Source organism: Schistocerca gregaria, chromosome 1 (assembly GCF_023897955.1).
Source record: "Schistocerca gregaria isolate iqSchGreg1 chromosome 1, iqSchGreg1.2, whole genome shotgun sequence".
Classification (NCBI taxonomy): Eukaryota; Metazoa; Arthropoda; class Insecta; order Orthoptera; family Acrididae; genus Schistocerca; species Schistocerca gregaria.
This window is the reverse complement of record NC_064920.1, coordinates 472,480,360-472,500,341: the sequence shown is the minus strand read 5'-3', so window position 1 is coordinate 472,500,341 and position 19,982 is coordinate 472,480,360. Positions and strand designations below refer to the sequence as shown.

General features: G+C 43.4%; 1 protein-coding gene across 3 annotated transcripts in view; it reads right to left on the bottom strand.

The window, feature by feature from the left end:
- Positions 1 to 19,982, bottom strand: part of LOC126353281 (probable cytochrome P450 304a1) — a 187,466-nt gene that overhangs the window by 57,784 nt on the left and 109,700 nt on the right. For all 3 annotated transcript variants that reach the window (XR_007565197.1, XM_050002751.1, XM_050002752.1), the window contains exons 2-3: positions 9,530 to 9,778; positions 307 to 470 (exon numbers count right to left, since the gene is read on the bottom strand). Coding sequence is in view for 2 of the 3 variants with exons in the window: in XM_050002751.1 (XP_049858708.1) it covers positions 307 to 470; positions 9,530 to 9,778 (413 nt within the window). In the remaining variant the exon portion in view is untranslated. The remainder of the gene's footprint in view (positions 1 to 306; positions 471 to 9,529; positions 9,779 to 19,982) is intronic.

Below are 19,982 nucleotides of genomic sequence, written 5' to 3'. Positions count from 1 at the left end.
GAATGCATGACAAGCAGAATCGCTGCTGTATTGCGATTTAGAGTTGGAACAACACGCTGTACAGCGAAGTTTTGGCTCAACTGTGTACCAGCAATGGCAGTTTTAGAATCTTGCAGCTCTCTTATACATTTCTGTAGACTCATGTTGGAGCAGGTTATGGACGAAATCGGGGAGATTATCTTTTTAAATTGTTGGCGTATTCTTTGGCGACAGGGAGAATCTGGCAGCAAAGCAACCTTGACCGTCATCTAGAGTCGTAGCAGACGAACCCAGTAGGCTAGCAGAGAGACAGAGACCTCAACCCACCTGGTCTTCGCGTCCCCCGCGGATCAACTCCACCAGGTCTCGCAACTCCGCCCCCAATTCGGCCTCCAGCTTCTCAGAGCGACGGCCGAACCCGAAATCCCGCATGTTCCTCAGCGAGAACCGCCGCTGCTCCAGCCACTGGGGGCCATCCGTGAAGACGATGCCTGCAGAGCGACAACAGACATGTGTACAGCCGATGTCCTGGAAGCTAGTTGCTATCAGGAAATAGAAAAGTCCTTACACATTTTAAACTAATGGCTTCGATACAGAAAACATATTGCAGTTACAAGAATCGAAGGACATGAAAGGGAAACTGTAGATGAGAAGGTAATGAGGTGGGATTTTAGCGTATTCCATATTCAGTCTATGAACTGAGCAAGCAGTAACAGAAATCACGGAGAAATTTTGGAAAGGTGATAAAAGTTCAAGGAGACGAAGTTAAAAACCTTTATGTTTGTCGGTGACACTGTAATTCTGTCAGAGACAGCAAAGGAGTTGGAAGACACCTTGAACAGAGTGGACTACAGCCCTATACGTATCGCTCCATTAAGGATCTTGGAGACAAGATTAGATTAATTATAGTGCACACAGAGGCATTTAAACAGTCATTTCTTCCCGGCTCCATGCGTGCATAGAACGGGTAGAAGCCCTAATAACTGGTACAGTCGGAAGTAACCTCTCTCCACAGTGTTTTGCATAGCACAGATGAAGATGTTGATGTCTTGAAAACAGGTTATAAGTTGAACATAAGCAAAAGTAAAACAAGGGTAATCGAATGAAATACAATCAAATGAGATGAACATCTTCTGGGCTGTGAGCCCGTGGTCGATATATAAAACTACTGCTCGATGTTTCGACTCCGACTGCTGGAGACACTTTCGGAGGTAAAACGGCAACTGCATCAAAGGCTCGATGGGCAGCACAGAAGGCGGCACCACTCGTCACGTGAAGACAATTGAGTGATTAACTTTGATCGGCACCATCGTTCTCGATTAAAAGTCGTCGACAGTCATTCGGTTCGAGCAAAGTCGACATCGGCCGGCCGTTGTGACCGAGCGGCTCTAGGCGCTTCAGTCTGGAACCGCGCGACCGCTACGGTCGCAGGTTCGAATCCTGCCTCGGGCATGGATGTGGGTGATGTCCTTAGGTTAGTTACGTTTAAGTAGTTCTAAGTTCTAGGGGACTGATGACCTCAGATGTTAAGTCCTATAGTGCTCAGAGCCTTTTGAACCATTTGAAAGTCGACATCCATCTTTTATCTAACTTAATACCTAATTTTTTTCTATTAAAATTATTACGGTGTTTGTGAATCTCCATGGCCTCTGTATACAATGATCAGCCAGAACATGATGACCACACACCTAACAGCCGTTATGTCCACCTTTTACACGGATAACAGCGTCGACGCGTCGTGGTATGGAAACAGTGAGACCTTAGGAAGTTGGAACCGCATCTGCACACACAAGTCACCTAATTCCCGTAAATTCCGGAGATAGGGGCGACGAGCTCTAACGCCACGTCCCAGATGTGTTCACTGGAGTTCAGATCTGGCGAGTTGGGGGTCAGCACATCAATTGGAGATCGCCACTATGTTCCTCGAACCACTCCATCACATTCCTGGCCTTGAGAGATGGCTCATTATCTTGTTGAAAAAGTCACTACCATCAGGAAACATGTCATGAACGGGCGTACGCGGTCTGCAACCGGTTTACAATACTTCTTGGCGGTCATGATGCCTTGCACAAGCTCCGATGGACTCATGGACGCCCACGTGAATGTCCCCAGAGCATAATAAAGATCCCGTCAGCTTGTCTCCATCTCACAGTACAGGTGTCAAGGAGCTGTTCCCCTGGACGGCGACGATTCGCGCCCTTCCATCGGCATGATGAAGAAGGTATTGGGATTCATTAGAGCATGCAGCACTCTGACATTCCACAATGTCCAGTGCCGATGGTCATGTGCCTGTTTCAGTCGTGGCTGCCGATATCGTAGTGCTAACATTGGCACCGGCATGGGTCGTCGTCAGCGGAGGCCCATCGTTAGAAGTGTTTGGTGCACTGTGTGTTCAGACAGTCTTGCACTCTGCCCAGCATTAAAATCTGATGTTAGTTCCGCCACAGTTCACCGCCTGTCCTGTTTTACCAGTCTGCGCAGCCCATGTCGTCCGACATCTTTAATGAAGGGAGGCCGCCAGACCCCACGACGTCTGGATGTGGTTACACCTTGGCTTCGCCACGTGTTAAAAACACTCACCATAGCACTCCTCGAAGAACCAACAAGTAGTGCAGTTTCAGAAATGTTTGTGCCGAGCTTCCGGGCCATCATAATCTGTCCTCGGCCAAACTCAGCTAGATCACGCAGCTTCCCCATTCTACACACGAACAGCACACTCACTGATACTACACGCACCGTGCGTTTGTCTGGCTAGCAGGCATTCCTCGCCAGGTGACGCTGCTGTCACCTGGACGGGTTAATATCGATAGTAGGTCGGTGATCATAATGTCTGGCTGATCAATGTAAGCGCGCATGATAATGCGTTGTGATCGCAAACACGCTCGTCCCACTGAGTTTTATCTCGTGGTGTCCGTCACGGAAGAAATGTTATGCTATGGCTGATTTTAAATGAAAAAACAAGTTTACTGTTACCAGTCACCGTTTTAGTTATTTCCACGACGCGTTTCAAAGGTTTAAACCTCCATCATCGGGTGGTTCAAAATGGCTCTGAAGACTATGGGACTTAACATCTGAGGTCATCAGTCCACTAGAACTTAGAACTACTTATTCCTAACTAACTTAAGGACATCACACACATCCATGCCCGAGGCAGGATTCAAACCTGCGACCGTAGCGGTCACTCGGTTCCAGACTGAAGCGCTTAGAACCGCACGGCCACACCGGCCGGCCATCATCGGGTGGATTTACATTATTTAGTGTGACATTTGTGTGTGTGTTGTGTTACAATTTTTGGAGGAACGTGTGGCACTGCCTAGTGGAGAAAAAAGACACTATTTCAGAACATGGTTTTGGATTTCTTCTGAAAAAAATTAAACTGATATGGTAAACATGTTGTTGTTGTGTTCTTCAATCCTGAGACTAGTTTGATGCAGCTCTCCATGCTATTCTATCCTGTGCAAGCTTCTTCATCTCCCAGTACCTACTGCAGCCTACATCCTTCTGAATCTGCTTTGTGTATTCATCTATTGGTTTCCCTCTATGATTTTTACCCTCCACGCTGCCCTCCAATACTAAATTGGTGATCCCTCGATGTCTTAGAACATGTCCTACCAACCGATCCCTTCTTCTAGTCAAGTTGTGCCACAAGCTCCTCTTCTCCCCAAGTCTGTTCAATATCTCCTCATTAGTTATGTGATCTACCCATCTAATCTTCAGCATTCTTCTGTAGCACCACATTTCGAAAGCTTCTATTCTCTTCTTGTCCAAACTATTTATCGTCCACGTTTCACTTCCATACAAATACTTTCAGAAATGACTTCCTGACACTTAAATCTATACTCGATGTTAACAAATTTCTCTTCTTCAGAAACGCTTTCCTTGCCATTGCCAGTCTACATTTTATATCCTCTCTACTTCGACCATCATCAGTTATTTTGCTGCCCAAGTAGCAAAACTCCTCTACTACTTTAAGTGTCTCATTTCCTAATCTAATTCCCTCACTATCACCCGACTTAATTCGACTACATTCCATCATCGTCGTTTTGATTTTGTTGAGGTTCATCTTACACCCTCCTTTCAAGACACTGTCCATTCCGTTCAACTGCTCTTCCAAGTACTTTGCTGTCTCTGACAGAATTACAATGTCATCGGCGAACTTCAAGGTTTTTATTTCTTCTCCATGGATTTTAATACCTACTCCGAACTTTTCTTTTGTTTCCTTTACTGCTTGCTCAATATACAGATTGAATAACATCGGCGAGAGGCTACAACCTTGTCACACTCCCTTCCCAACCACAGCTTCTCTTTCACACCCCTCGTCTCTTATAACTTCTATGTGCTTAGTGTACCAAATTTTAAATAGCCTTTCGCTCTCTGTATTTTACCCCTGCCACTTTCAGAATTTGAAAGAGAGTATTCCAATCAACATTGTCAAAAGCTTTCTCTAAGTCTAAAAATGATAGAAACGTAGGTTTGCCTTTCCTTAATCTTTCTTCTAAGATAAGTCGTAGGATCAGTAAACATAAAATAAGTAAACTAGAGTACCTCCAGTGGTCACAGGTTCCTATTCACTGTCGTAACACATCACATGTATACTGTCACATTTGTATTTGGAATGACGTTATTCTTGAGATAATTCCTATTGAAGTGTGTTGTGTCGTCATTGCGACCTTTTCTGTACTGTTTTTGTACTCGAAAATAGCCTTGATTGCCTGCATGGGCAATGTCAACAACAGTCACGGTAAAACCTAACCTAAAATGTTCGCATTTAAAGTATAGCTGATTTGTCAGATTGTTCCAGGCGGCAGTTAATTTTGTGTTCAGCAATGAGCGTGTTAACACTTACAAGAGCTGCAGACAGCCAATAAACGACCAGCTTAGTCTCACAGAAGCCTTTTCTAAAGATCTTGGAATTCTTACACTCATTTCCCAATACCTTTACTCCTTAATAACTTTAGGCACTGACAATAAAACTTAGTTTCAGCTAAACTGTAATGTACATAACCACAATACAATACCTATAAAATTTTTCATCTGAACTTTGACTCCCTAGTTCATGGTTGATTGTGAACTCTGGTGTAAAAGTCTTCAACAAGCTACCCTCTAACAATGAGCAAGAAGTTTGACATCTCAACCAATTCAAAAGAATACAGCTGTATCGAAGACTTCATATGCATGCAAAAGCTTCTTTGTATAAAACTTTCGAAGTATTATGATTGGGGATATGAACGTGCGAAAGGCAGCTGCACTAAGGTCCACGCCCGCAACACAAATCATCTGTCCTTGTGCTTTGTTTATGGTCATTGTGCGGTGATATCAACAGATATCATGCCTTTACCCGCGCGAGTGTTATCTTTGTCTTTGTTCTAAGCGTCAGTGCTCGTAGCAAGTGATGAATGTTCACATAGCACATGTGTATGCTTTAGCACAATAAATCTATATGTAATATCACTCACAATGTTATGTATTAATAGAGGTGAAGCAATAATTCGTCCGTAGTAGTGACCGCAAGGTGAACGGTTTTCGTGCCGCTACATTCCATTTCCGAGGAAGTGCTTTACGAGGCGATGAATGGAACAATGGACACGCTTGGCAAACAAAAAAGTGAAACAAGAGGAGCTTTCAGCTCCGCAGTCAGTGTTGCATTCAGCGAACACCAGACCTCCGTCTTTTCCGGTGATAAGCAATAATCAGATCCTCGTAAGTTGCTCACCCAGGATCAGCAACGTAAAATTTTCTATATTCTGGCCCACCAAACCGAAGCTAAAATTCACACAAGTGAAATTATTTTTTGGTAACACGGTATTAGTAATGACTCGGAGAAGTTCATAGTGATAGTGAGTGATGGAGCAAATCGACCATGCTACATCTCAGGCCTCTCAACCCTGTCAGTCATAGCGAACGGACAGTTTTCATCCATAAGGACTTGCAAAGCTGTCAATTCGTGTGGCTCAGAGACGGTTCCGTACAACCTCCGTACTCACTCCACTATTCCGAGCCATTTAGGGCCTTTTTTAGGATAGGAAACTCGTTCGTCATTGCCAGAAACTGCACGCGGAATACAATGTCCATCGAACTGCTGAAGCCTGCACACGGACAACGGAGCCCTCCTCACTGCATATACCCCACACCCATTAAATTTGCTGTGGCCGAGCGGTTCTAGGCTCATCAGTCTGGAACCGCGATGCTCCTACGGTTGCAGGTTCGAATCCTGCCTCGGGCATGGATGTGTGTGATGTCATTAGGTTAGTTAGGTTCAAGTAGTTCTAAGTCTAGGGGAACGATGAGCTCAGATGTTAAGTCCCACAGTGCTTAGAGGCATTTGAACCATTAGATGTGCAGGCACATACCAACATCAAAAGACTGCGAGCTCCCGCCGCCTCGCAACCCTGCACCTCTTCGTACATTCTCTGGCAGGATAGTAAGGTGCAAGTTCTCGCAGGTGAAAGAAGCTTCTGGTTTCACGTCGACGGCGCCACGTCAAGATTCAGCAGATCGAGCGTATTGGCCAATGGCCAGCGGCTTACTCGATCCGTGAAAGATCTTACGCGGAGGAAACGGTGGTAAATGGTAAACGGTTTTTTTTGGCATCACTTTCTGCGCACTGCCAATGCAAGTCGTTGAAAAGAGCTCATTTCTGTTCCGCGACAAGCCACAACACAGTTAATCGCCTTCCCCAAAACTATTAGATAGGCAGAAAGATGTAAGTGATGTTTGCATCGTTTCAAGTCATCAGTAGGGCACTACACGGCATTCATCTCTTCAAAAAAAGGGAGGAACTGATGTGACAACATTGGTACATATCGTGTCGTCGCCAGTGGGATTATGAACGTTATCTCAGACTCATGTCTGTTATCTTTGTCGTGATATTGAGCGCTTGTAACAAATGATGATTATTCATGTAGCACGTGTGTATGCTATAGCACGATAAAGCTATAATTAATATCTCTCATCGTGTTCCACGTTAATATAGAGAATATAATAACCAATCCCCATAACGGTATAACAAAAGCTCATAGGGAATTGTGCACTTTTAAATCGAAATGGTAATTTATTAGGAATAAGCGGCATTTGGGATGTAAAAATTCGCTCCTCTGCGCCAGTTACCGTCAAAATTTCTGCTTGTGTGAATTTGCGTTGGAGGAAAGTGCCTTTAAGCCTGTGTGAGTGAAGGGTTCCGCGGAGCGAGATAACAGCATGTTGCTCTCGAGCAGACTTACATCGCGCCTCGATTTTGGAAGTGATTTCCAAAGTGCGAGTTACAGCCTGACGTTCTCGGGCTGCAGCAAATCTCTCCTCACGATTTCCAATGGATTCTTGAGATCACGTAGTCCTCAATCTTTTAGTCGTTCTGGTGTATCAAGAAAGACATGACCATTCTCTAGCCATGTTTATTCATGAATGAAACGAAATCAACATGCAGCATGTAGGCACCCAAATCACAAAGCAAACTAAGTAAATTAGATTCTTCTTAGCAAGAATATAAATAAAACCCATCGGAAGAAACAAAACAATGTCGTTAAGATTTTAATACACAAAGCGAAATCAGTATATCCATAGGGTATATCCCAGCCAAGTAAATTCAGTGTTAGCTGTCTTCATAAAGATAAGATTGCAGTGCTGACATAAATTTCTGAAAATGTTTCTGGCACTGATATAAAAAATAAAGCTTTCCTAGGAGAGAAGTTAAATATAAATGAAACCTATCGCAAGAAGCAAACCAATGTTGTTAAGTTTTTATCACACAAAACTAAAACAGGAAATCCGTACATACTAACCAAGTAAATGAGCTATTAGCCTGTATTCGTAATATCGCGGTGGTTAATTCTGTCACTGATATAAACTTTGGATAGCACATTTGTTACTGAGTTAAAAGAACTAGCACTGCCATCTACTGGTTCTTTGGCGAACAACGAAAACAACAGTCCCATAGATCGGCTCTTTGGTGTACTATGCCGTGTTGATTAAACATCGGAACTGTTAAGCTGAGCAAACAAGTTTGGATAAAACTTTAAATTACGATAGCTATTTTTTTCGTTTTCTGATTTTGCTTAAATAAAGCCTGTATGCTGTCCTAAGCTACGCTCAAGTTACCTGTGAAAGCACCATGAAAATGCATATAGTAGTTTGGATGTTCAAACAAACGGATCCGATGGTTTTTCACTTTTATTATTAGTATAAAAAATGGTTCAAATGGCTCTGAGCACTATGGGACTTAAAATCTGTGGTCATCAGTCCCCTAGAACTTAGAACTACTAAGGACACCCATCACACACATCCATGCCCGAGGCAGGATTCGAACCTGCGACCGTAGCAGTCACGCGGTTCCGGACTGAGCGCCTTAACCGCTATTATTAGTATAGATATAGTTATATGAGAGGATAGAGTAGGTCGTTTTTGTGCAGCTATTGTAAAACATACACACTTTGTTGCTTTCAGATATTTTGCCTCTCTTCTGGGAGAACGATAGTAGAAAAAATATCAGGTCCCCGCGAAACCGTTACAACTCGACACAGAAACAGAACAAACAAAGAAATGAAGATTAAGGAGACAGAAAGTACATTCTTATGGTAAGAGGATGCTCGGTGGGAATAGCTTAACTTACGATGTTTGCAGACTACTCCGTAGTCGTCAGATCTGCGCTTGTGCGCCGGCTGATGTGCCCGAGCGGTTCTAGGCGCTTCAGTCTGGAACCGCGAGACCGCTACGCTCGCAGGTTCGAATCCTGCCTCCGGCATGGATGTGTGTGATGTCGTTAGGTTAGTTAGGTTTAAGTAGTTCTAAGTTCTAGGGGACTGATGACCTCAGAAGTTAAGTCCCATAGTGCTCAGAGCCATTTGAACCATTTTTTGCGCTTGTGCAGTTTACAGTATATTCTAGATTTTAGAACGCCACACGCTGCACAGTCAGCTGATTACTGGCGCCACTATCCCATACCTGACGTGATTGTCGGCTCATTTACATTTACATCGAGAAGTCGATTTTGACCAGAAAGTCGCTCATATAGAACAGGTTTAAAAGTTAAGCTGCCGGTAGCAGATAAACAACGGGCATGCACTGTTAACAGTGTGGCCAGCTTTTTCCAAAGTAACAGCTTTCTTACTAATTACTTGATTAAATTAGCTGCCGTAAGTACGAATATCACTATGCAGTTCATTGATAGTTTCTTCTTGCCACCTATACATATTAAGTTTTTATGATTTGATTGTCTTATGTTAGCGTGTTCCTCGAATCTTCCCGCGTTGCTGCATATTCTTCTTCTCGGAGGGGTCTACAAAATGGTTCAAATGGATCGAAGCACTGTGGGACTTAACATCTGAGACTATCAGTCCCCTAGAGTTAGAACTACTTAAACCTAACTAACCTAATGACATCACACACATCCCTGCTCGGGGCAGTATTCGAACCTGCGACCGTAGCAGCAGCGCGGTTCCGGACTGAAGCGCCTAGAACCACTCGGCCACAGCGGCTGGCATATTGGTCTACAGAACATGATAAATGAGAAGTTTTCCCTTCATTGGGAGGGAGGATATTATGAATTTGTGATTACCTAGTTTCTTGCCGAACATCCTGTGCTCGAGCCCGATGTTGACGACGCGTCCCTGTAGGTGCGGGTTGTTGAGCGCCTCCTTGACCGACTCATAGTCACAGGCAGCGACGGCGGGGATGTTCCCGAAGTAGAAGCCGATCACTTTGCTCTTGTAGAGGCGCGTTAGCGGGTCCAGCACCTTGTACGGGTACTTGTAGTTGAACAGCAGCATCTGCACGTAGTTGCCCCATATAGGCATCGGAGGCGGCCCTGAAACATACGCACAGAAGATAAGCACTACCATGCACTCCCATCTCAGTAGGTCGTCTAAAGAACACTAACGCTGCTCACAGATCTTTAGGACAGTGCTACCCACAGTGTCAACGAGAGTTAATCTGTCAGTCATACACTATCTAGACAACACATACCCCTATTTAACGGGGAACTGACCACTACGTGTCACGGGAGGCGGTACCGCCAGCATAAAAGAAGGCTGGGAGCATAGCGTTGTCAGCAGAGTAGCAGTAGCAGCAGCATGGGTCGGTCAGGAGAGCTCACTGACTGGGAACGTGGACTAGACATTGGATGTCATCTGAGTAACAGATCCACTAGGGACATTTCAACCCTTCTGAAGCGGGCCATGTTGACTGTTGGTGAAGTGGTTGAGCAGTGGAATCGTGAGAGAACAACCACAGCAAAACCGTGATCAGGCAGACCACATCTATTGTAAGACAAGGACAGTCGAGCATTGCGTAGGATGGTTGTGAAAAAATGTCATGAAATCAGGGGAAGATACCAGTCGTGAGTTCCAAAGTGCTCCAGCAGCCCAGCTAGCACAATGAATGGGCACAATGGTCTAACAGCTCCTCATAAGCCACTTGTTTATGTAGGCAATGGTAACAGCAATATCCATGGACAGTGGATGACTGGGAACGAGTGATTTGCGGTGATCACTCTACATCCTGTGACAATCCGATGGAAGGGTTTGGATTTGGTGAATGCCTAGAGAACACAATGAAACAAATGGAACGCCGTTGCTACGAGCTAGAACGTCGACTTTGCACCAGACCCCAACGTCTAACATCGCTACCTTCTCTGGTTTCGGCTCCTGGGGAAGAATGGGCTGCCATTCCTCGACAGACATTCAGACGCCTCATCGGAAGAGTCCGCGGCAGAGTTAAAGCTGTCATAAAAGCTAAGCGGTGACACACGCCGTATTAGTGTTCACTAATAGGTGTCCCGATATTTTTGAGCTGATAGGTATGCCACGTATTGCAATAAATGGGAACCTTTGAATTAACAGATTATTAATGTAATGTGTTCTTAAATTTATTTATTTATGAGGTTACGTGAGACCGTACAAACCAAAGCTAATTGATTACGGAATGAGTCGGTACATAGATTATAGAATTCTCATCAGGTTGCCCTCCTGGTTAGGAAAACAGGAAAAATTGATAAGATGGAGTACAAGTAAATCACAGTGCAGAAAAGAACGTGAGGTGTACCACAAGGAGACCTTTCAACTTAGATTTGAACACTTGAGGTTTATAAATTTATTCAGTTCTTATGTAATGCTATTGCAAACGAAACCTCCTGAATAATGCACATCTTTCTGAACAATACTTGAGGAAGGCTTTGACGAAGTGTATATCGTTTTTCCGTTTAGCGTTCACTGAATGAATTAGTTTCTTCTGAATGAGTCAATGTTGTCAACAACAAACCTCACAATGGAGGGTATGCACAACGACGGCAGACAGGGTTGTCAGATTTCCCGATTTCAGCGGGACTGTCCCGAATTTCCAGTTGGAAACCCGACTTCCGATTAAACATTCTCGAGATAGTTAAAAATCCCTAGCAGACAAAAATGGACAATATATCATATAATATTATACTCTACTATTGAGGACCGAGTTCAAGAGTGAAAGGTGTAAAGTTTACTCTTGGCTTCAAAAAAGTAAGGATATTCATAATTCTCCCCCTCCTCCGTTTGTGCCGGTCCCTTGTCCGTTCGAAACTAGACTATGGGTGTTTCGTTTATGCATCTGCACCTCCGTCTGTCTTACGCCATCTTAATACAATGCACCATCGTGGTATTCGTTTGGCCACTGGGGCCTTTTACACTAGCCCGGTTGAGAGTCATTATGAAGAAGCTGCCAAACTACCGCTGACATACCGGCGTGATTTTCTTCTCAGTAGATACGCATGCCATTTGTCTGCCATGCCTGGTCTCCCATCCTATGTCTCGTTCTTCGACGACTTCTTTGATGTCAGTAAGAGGCGCGACCGTCTTCTCTGTTACCTCATGGAGTTCGCTTACGGCTCTTGCTCCGGCGGCTTAACTTCACGCTACCGGCCACGTTCCCAACGGGTGTGAACCCTTTACCACCTTGGCTTCGTGCGGTGGGCCGTGTTAACCTTGGTCTTCATTCGCTTCCTAAGGGCCTCACTCCAGACTCGCTCTATCGCCACAAGTTTCTCGACCCTCTCACGGAACTTCGCGACATTACCTTTGTGTACACTGACGGCTCTCGTACTGACCGTGATGTCAGGGATGCCTTGGTCTTTGGCACCGACGATTTTCGGTGTTGGCTTCTGGAACGCTGCTCAGTATTTTCAGCGGAACTCTTTTCCCTGTATCAGACTACATAGTACACCCGGCAACACAGGCTTCTCGACTGTCATCTGCTCCGTCTCTCTCAGTGCCCTTCAGAGCCTCTGTGTGATGTACACCGTCCATCCTTTAGTGCAACGGATCCAGGAAAGCTGTCACTTGCTTACTCTTGATGGAGTCACTGTGATGTTTATGTGGGTTCCTGATCTCTTAGGTCTGAGGGGAAACAAGGCCGCTGACGCTCTCTGTGTTGCCGTGTCAGCAGGTGGTGTCACTTTGGCATCGCCACTGACCTTTCGTTCATGGGAACAAGCGCCGGACAATTAAACCTCTCTCACCGGCTTGGCCGACCTCCTCTCGGCCCTCTCGCCGCGAAGGGCACTGTCTTTTTAGCCATCGCCATTTGTTAAGTTGTGATCCCCCATCACTTTGTGCTCATTGCCCTCAACTTTTGACGGTTCACCATTTCCTGACGCAATGTCACTTTCTTAACCGTTTACGTCCCCATTTATGTTTGCAGCCTGAGTTGTGGGCCGTTTTAGCGAACGACGCGCGGGCTGTCGACCGCGTTTTCATTTTATCCGCCGGAACAATATGGCGAAGGACATTTGTAAGTAAGCTGTTTAGGTTTTTATGTTGGTAACGCCACGTAGCGCTCTGTATGAAAATGACTAACTTTGCTGTGTGCAGTCTGTGGCTGCATTGTTGTAATATTCGCTCTTGTAGTGTTGGGCAGTTGAATGTGAACAGCACGTAGCGTTGTGCAGATGGAGGTGAGCCGCCAGCAGTGGTGGATGTGGAGAGAGAGATTGCAGAATTTTAAGAGCGGACGATCTGGACGTGTGTCCGCCAGAAAGAGTAAATTTGTAATACTGGATATCATGAACTGATATATACAGGGTGTCCGAGCTATCTTGTCCACCCAAAATATCTCTGGAACAATAACAGCTATTGGAAAACGACTTTCACCGGTATCAATGAAGGACTGGGGCCCATGAATGTACATATTTGGAAACATTCTAAAACGAAAGCATATGTGTTTTTTAACACAAACTTATGTTTTTTTTAAATGGACCTCCTATATTTTTTCTTCAGCAATCCATAGCATGACAAAGCACATACACAATGGCGTTGATTGCATCACAATATTCCCATTACGTCCCGAGATATTGAGACGCGAAGTAGACGCTTGAAACACCCGACATACGCTGCTAGCGCACGTCCTGAGGCTCAGGCGTGAACCCCATGCTGCCCGTAATCGCGATGTGATTGACACGTGTAATCACATCTCCATACTTATCAAGAAGTCCGAAACGAATAACACGGTCTGCTGCCATCAACTCTCATAAGCACATAATGGTTTCCCTCTTGCACGTTTTACGTATCTACGAACACAATATGAACCAGTACCGATCGGTGTACACCCGTCAAGTCGTCTTATTTATTCTGCACACCCAAAATAAGGTTTATCTAATGCGTTATATGACCCATTGTGCCTGTCGCGCTGGGCCTGGCTCTACCTAGTCAAGTGTCCAACGTAGTTCCCACTACTGCCACAGTTACCACTTCGCCTTGTTTATGATTTGCGATCCATGCAAACTCATGTACTCCACCACCCTCCGAGCATCCCATTTGTTGTTGCTTTGGCGTGCAGTACACCGCTTGCCAGTGTAGTCGTGCATCATAGTAATCTACTGACGGCACTGAGGTAGTACACATTGTGAATAAACGTTGTGTTGTGGAACTTATACTGTACAGTATAATGTACACACATCAAGATATGGTAGAAATGCTGCTGATCTATGGACAATGTACGTTGACGGGAAATACGTAATGAGATTGCTTGTTTGTTGATAGTACTGTTAGCGAACATTATGATTATTAAGTTAATATGTCTGTTTTCTACCCTACTCTACATACCTGTACTGTACCCTGTTGTAGGTGGACGAAATGCTGTTCAGGCAGAACGACTGTACAGAAGACGATTCCCTGACAAGCCATCGCCTTCGCGCCGTATGTTTGGTTGTCTCACATCTCGTCTACGTGAAACGGGAAGCTTAAATCCAAGACCTCGACATCGTCCTAGAACACGCACAGATGAACGTGCTGAAGTTGCTGTGCTCGCTACCATAGCTGTGAATCCTCAAATCAGCACACGTCAAATTGAACGTGAAGTTGGTGTGTCGAAATCAAGTGCACAGAGTATTCTTAAACGTCATAAATTTCATTCTTACCATGTTCATTTGCACCAGGATCTTCATGGAAATGACTTCCGCAATAGGGTAACATTTTGTCGGTGGGCTCAGTAAAAACTTCTGACTAATCCAAATTTTTTTGCAGATGTTGTCTTTACCGACGAGGCTTCATTCTCCAACAAAGGAATTGTCAATATGAGTAATATGCAATATTGGTCCACAGACAATTCAAAAAGGCTCCGTCAGGTAGACCATCAACGTCCGTGGAAAGTTAATGTTTGCTGTGGGATTATTGGAGATACCATTATCGGACCTTTCTTTATAAATGGCATCCAAAATGTCAGACAGTACTCCGGATTTATACGACACAATCTTCCTGTTCTCTTGGACGCCGTACCTCTGAATCGGAGAATGTTCATGTGGTATAAGCATGACGCATGCCCTGCACATAACGCCTTACGAGCACGACGACTTCGGAACCGTAAGTTCCCTGGTAGGTGGATTGGACGAGGTGGCCCAGTTAGGTGGCCTGCCCGATCTCCGGACCTTACACCGTTGGATTATTTTCTTTGGGGAGCAGTGAAGGATGCTGTTTACCAACATGAACCAACAACACCAGAGGACATGTAACAACGCATTATTGATGCTTGTACAGCCATCAAAGAGGAAACAGTAGCACGAATTAGGGCATCCTTCATCTGCAGAGTGACCCTATGTATGCAAGCCAATGGGCATCACTTTGAGCATAAGATGTGAACGCTATGTTTAGTATGTAGTGCTGGTATCACAGTGGAAGTTTCTACAAAGGGCCATTTTACCCAGTGATGTTAAGAAACATTTGTTTGCAACAATTTGTCATTTAACACATTAGATAAACATAACATTGATAATTATGTGATAATAAAACTAATTGGTTAAACATGTTAACATTCATCTTCTATGTCCTACCTGAACTTCCCAAATCAAAACATTTTTACCTAAACAACGGTAAAACTTTTAGTCCACTTGCTCGTTTCACTAAAACCATCAACATGAATTTTACTATTACGAGTGAATGATTAACTGCCACTTGCGCTAGATCTACAGTAAAGTAAAGTTTTAACGTTGAACGGCATTACCTTTTTAGTAACGGATTGACGATAAGCGAAGTTAACTTTGTGACTAACGTTGCGGTACACAGATATGTTACAGAATCGCATCACCCCTAGCCTATGGGATAAATAACTGCTGGAATGTACGACGTTAATGCAGGATGGCAGCAGACCGTGTTATTTGTTTCGGACTTCTTGATAAGTATGGAGGTGTGATTACACGTGTCAATCACATCGCGATTACGGGCAGCATGGGGTTCACGCCTGAGCCTCAGGACGTGCGCTAGCAGCGCGTGTCGGGTGTTTTAAGCGTCTACTTCGCGTCTCAATATCTCGGGACGTAATGGGAATATTGTGATGCAATCAACGCTATTGTGTATGTGCTTTGTCATGCTATGGATTGCTGAAGAAAAAATATTGGAGGTCCATTTAAAAAAAAAAAACATAAGTTTGTGTTAAAAAACACATATGCTTTCGTTTTCGAATGTTTCCAAATATGTACATTCATGGGCCCCAGCCCTACATTGATACCGGTGAAAGTCGTTTTCCAATAGCTGTTATTGTTCCAGAGACATTTTGGGTGGACAAGATAGCTGGGACACTGTGTATATTATGACTTTTGAACATTATTAAGGTAAATACATTGTTTGTTCTCTATCAAAATCTTCAATTTGCTGACTATGCCTATCTGTAGTTAGTGACTTCAGTAGTTAGAATCTTTTATTTAGTTGGCAGTAGTGGCGCTCGCTGTATTGCGGTAGTTCCAGTAACGGAGATTTTTGTGAGGTAAGTGATTCATGAAAGGATAGGGTATTTTTAGTCAGGGCCATTCTTTTGTAGTGATTTTTGAAAATCAGATTGCGTTGCGCCAAAAATATTCCGTGTCAGTCTAGTGTTGATCAGAATAAGTAAAGAGAGTAATGTCTGCCGGTCGGGGTGGCCGAGCGGTTCTAGGCGCTACAGTCTGGAACCGCGCGACCGCTACGGTCGCTGGTTCGAATCCTGCCTAGGGCATGGATGTGTGTGATGTCCTTAGGTTAGTTAGGTTTAAGTAGTTCTAAGTTCTAGGGGACTGATGACCTTAGAAGTTAAGTCACATAGTGCTCAGAGTCATTTCAACCATTTTGAAGAGTAATCTCCGATTACGTTCAGTTTTGCTCAGCTGTTTGAAAATCAAATAACGTAGAGGTTTATTAGCACAGTAATTCATTCATTTTTCAAAGGGGACGTTTCACATTTAATCTTTAGTTCAGTACCTCCGTTGTCTCTATGGCGTAATTTATTGACCTTTCGCCAAGTCCCTGTTTTTAGCTGTCTTTCCTTGCGTCGATTGGGCTTAACGTGTTGTCGTTTGTATCTCCTTTTTCGTCTTCATGTTCTACGGTTCTCGCATGGGCACGTATGATCCTAGTTATTTTTGTGTCCTTAAAACAATAATGCTCCCTGTATTGTGTGCACGCCATATTTCAGTATTTCTCATGGAGACAAAAATTACGCTAAGAACACTCAAATACTGCAACACACAGAACTGCTGTTAAAGCTGTCGGCCTCTAAAACTCAAAGAGAAGTAAGTTCTTCTTTTACCTCCCATGGAACTGTAGAACAAGAAGAAGTAATAGCTGGGGAATCATCCTTTGTACTTCACAGAGTTAAATATAGGCATAGTTATGTTTCCGTGGACTGCTGCAGCAATTTGTTCCTGTAGTTGTTTCCAGATTCGAAAATATCTGAGAAATGTTCACGTGGACGCACGAAAGCAACGAAAATGATTTCGTCAGTAGTAGGTCCGTATTCAAAAGAGCGGACAGATAAGCAGTTGGACAACTCTGTTTATTATTCTGTTTCTTCGGGTACATCCAGCAAAGGACACATTAAATCCTTTCCACTGGTAGTGGATTACTTTTTTCGTAAATAAAGTGCATGTACAAAAGTTCTCCCACTTTGTGACAATGAAACGTTTGACTTAATTGCAACAGGAATTAAAAGTGAGTTTCCCAAAGCATCTTTATCGCTGAAGAAAACCAGCAGTTTTTCTGTTCATTAATTTTGGGAAGAATAAAAGTGTATACGTCGACCTACGTAAAAAAGAAAAGCTCCTTGATTGTCGCAATATGTAACTGTTGTCTCTTGAATAACGTCCCGAAGCAAGGAGTAAATGCATTTAGAAGCCGTTGTTATTAAAATATATAATGAGTTCCATCGCTCTACTAAAACATTCAATGAATTAAAGGAATTTTGTGCATGGATGGACAATGAATGGCAGGAGATTTTAAAACACGCACCAACACGCTGGCTCTCTTTACTTCCAGCTGTAGAGCGAATAGTGAAAACCTTTGACCCAACGGTATCGAACATAATCTGGGATATTATCGCTTTATAATACACATTATTGGTTATTTTGCATCATTAAATGCAAAACTTCAATCCGAATCTTATAACAAACATATTTGAACTTACGAACCACTTTAGAACCTCTGTATGACAAGAAAAAAAGGAAAATGTGATAAATTTTTATTTTTACCGTCTCAGTTTCATAAATATACACTTTATTTCTGCAGTGGTTAAAGGTTTCGGCCTGACTCGCCCACTCTCAAACAACACATCTTTTCCCTAACAAAAACTAGCTGTGTCACTTCAATGAGCGTCTTTGTGTATTTGTTGTGTATATTTTGACTTTGTTGTATGAAGCAATTCGTGCCTTTTGGCACAGTGTTGTGTAACTAGTAACGGTTAATAACAATGTATGTGTTTTGAGAATGGGTTAGCCAGCCCGAAACCGGTAACCACTGTAGCAATAAATTGTATATTAATCGAATTTTCATCGGTATTATACTGTTGAGGACCCACCATCCCTAAGCAGCATGCTTCGAATCAACAAAGAAAGGAAAAACAGTGTTATGGCTCTGTGGTCCCCTCGATCGTCTTGAAGTCAGTAAGTGATGATCGTATCAAAACATGTGAAAGATAACCGGCTGATTAGATTACTTGGACCGTGGTACAGACTATGTTGCCACACGACCTGACTCTGAAGGGAAAGTGTGTACAGCTTTCGAAACATGTTCCTTAAAAGGGAAACAGTGCTCAATTTCAGAATTCATAGAAGTAATTTCTCGATATGACATTCGTGTAGACAAGGGCATGTTGCTCGAAGAATGTGTGCAATTTAACACGTTTCTCGAGACAGGAGTACTTTTTTAGTTTGAAGTCTGATGATAAATGGGTGAAAGTTTTTCGTTGTTATGAGAACTGTGGAAGTTTTTTCTAAGTTACCTGCTTCGTGTTTCGTATACTCCATTCCAGTGCTGCTCCAGAAAGAATTTTCAACCTCGTGAGGAACACTTGGCTAGATAAAAGAAGCAGTTAGTCAGAGACTACATTAGAAGCTGAATTAACGGTGAATATTAATTACTCATTTATGTGCCCGCAGTTTCGTCGTTTTCTCGACGCGGAAGGGAAGATCCTACTAAGGACTTTGAACAGCGAGCGGAAATATCAATAAGGCGAAATGCAGCGCTTTGTTGTATTGTATTTTGAATTTTAGCCTACGTGGTTTTGATCTGATGGAAGGAGCTACGGTTTCATTTAGACATATGAGTCTCAGCTTTATATCCATATTGATAGAAGGTAGTTCATGCAACTGTCTTAGTCCTACTGCTAATGGTTAGCACTTCTGCCTACTAAGCAGGAGACTTGGGTTCAAGTTCCGGCCATGGCACAAATATTAATTCATTTCTTCAGCTTCCATCATTACGTGGTTTTGTCTAGTTCCGTAAAAAATTCCGATTATGTTCAGAAAAAAGCCTCGCTTCTATGGAAGCAGAGTCAGAATTCCAGGGCACCTGAACAATGGACCACACAGATTTCGTGGACTGACACCGCAGACCAGTCCGACCACGCTTTTCTAGCTAAGTAGATTCTCGGCGAGTGCACAGAGTTACCCCAAAATATAACAACATACGGCATAACAGACTGAAACCAAGCAAAGTAAATAAGTCTTCATGTTTCAGTGACACAAACAGTGGAGATAATCCTTATAGTGAAGAGAGCAGCATTCAGTTTCAGCACAAGCTTTTGAATATCACGCCTTCAACAAAGCTTTTCATCTATCCTCAGTCCTGATGATTTAAAAATTTGGACTTCACTGACTGATCACAATGGAACAATATAATTTCGCCTTTACAAGAGTTACATGTCAGAAACCGTATGCACTGCGTTTTGATGCACTTAAGCGCTAATCTGTTCCCTGAAATCCACATAGTGATGTCACTGATAACCCTATTAAGTAGATCATTTACATTACAGTCCAAGTCTTTCACAGTAACACTTCTGTCAGTTGCAAAGCCAATAAAGATTGAATGGTCTGTCATGTTTACTGGCATATCCTTGTTATAAAGAGTGTTTACCCTGATGTCAACATTAAATATTAATTATATTTATGATGGTAACGTCTGTTTTTTTGTTACAGGTCCATTAGAGAACCCATGAAGTTTCTGTACAGCTTTGGTTGGTTGATTAAGGGGAGTGGACCAGACAGCGAGGTTATCGGTCCCATAGGATTTGGGAAAGATGGGGAAGGA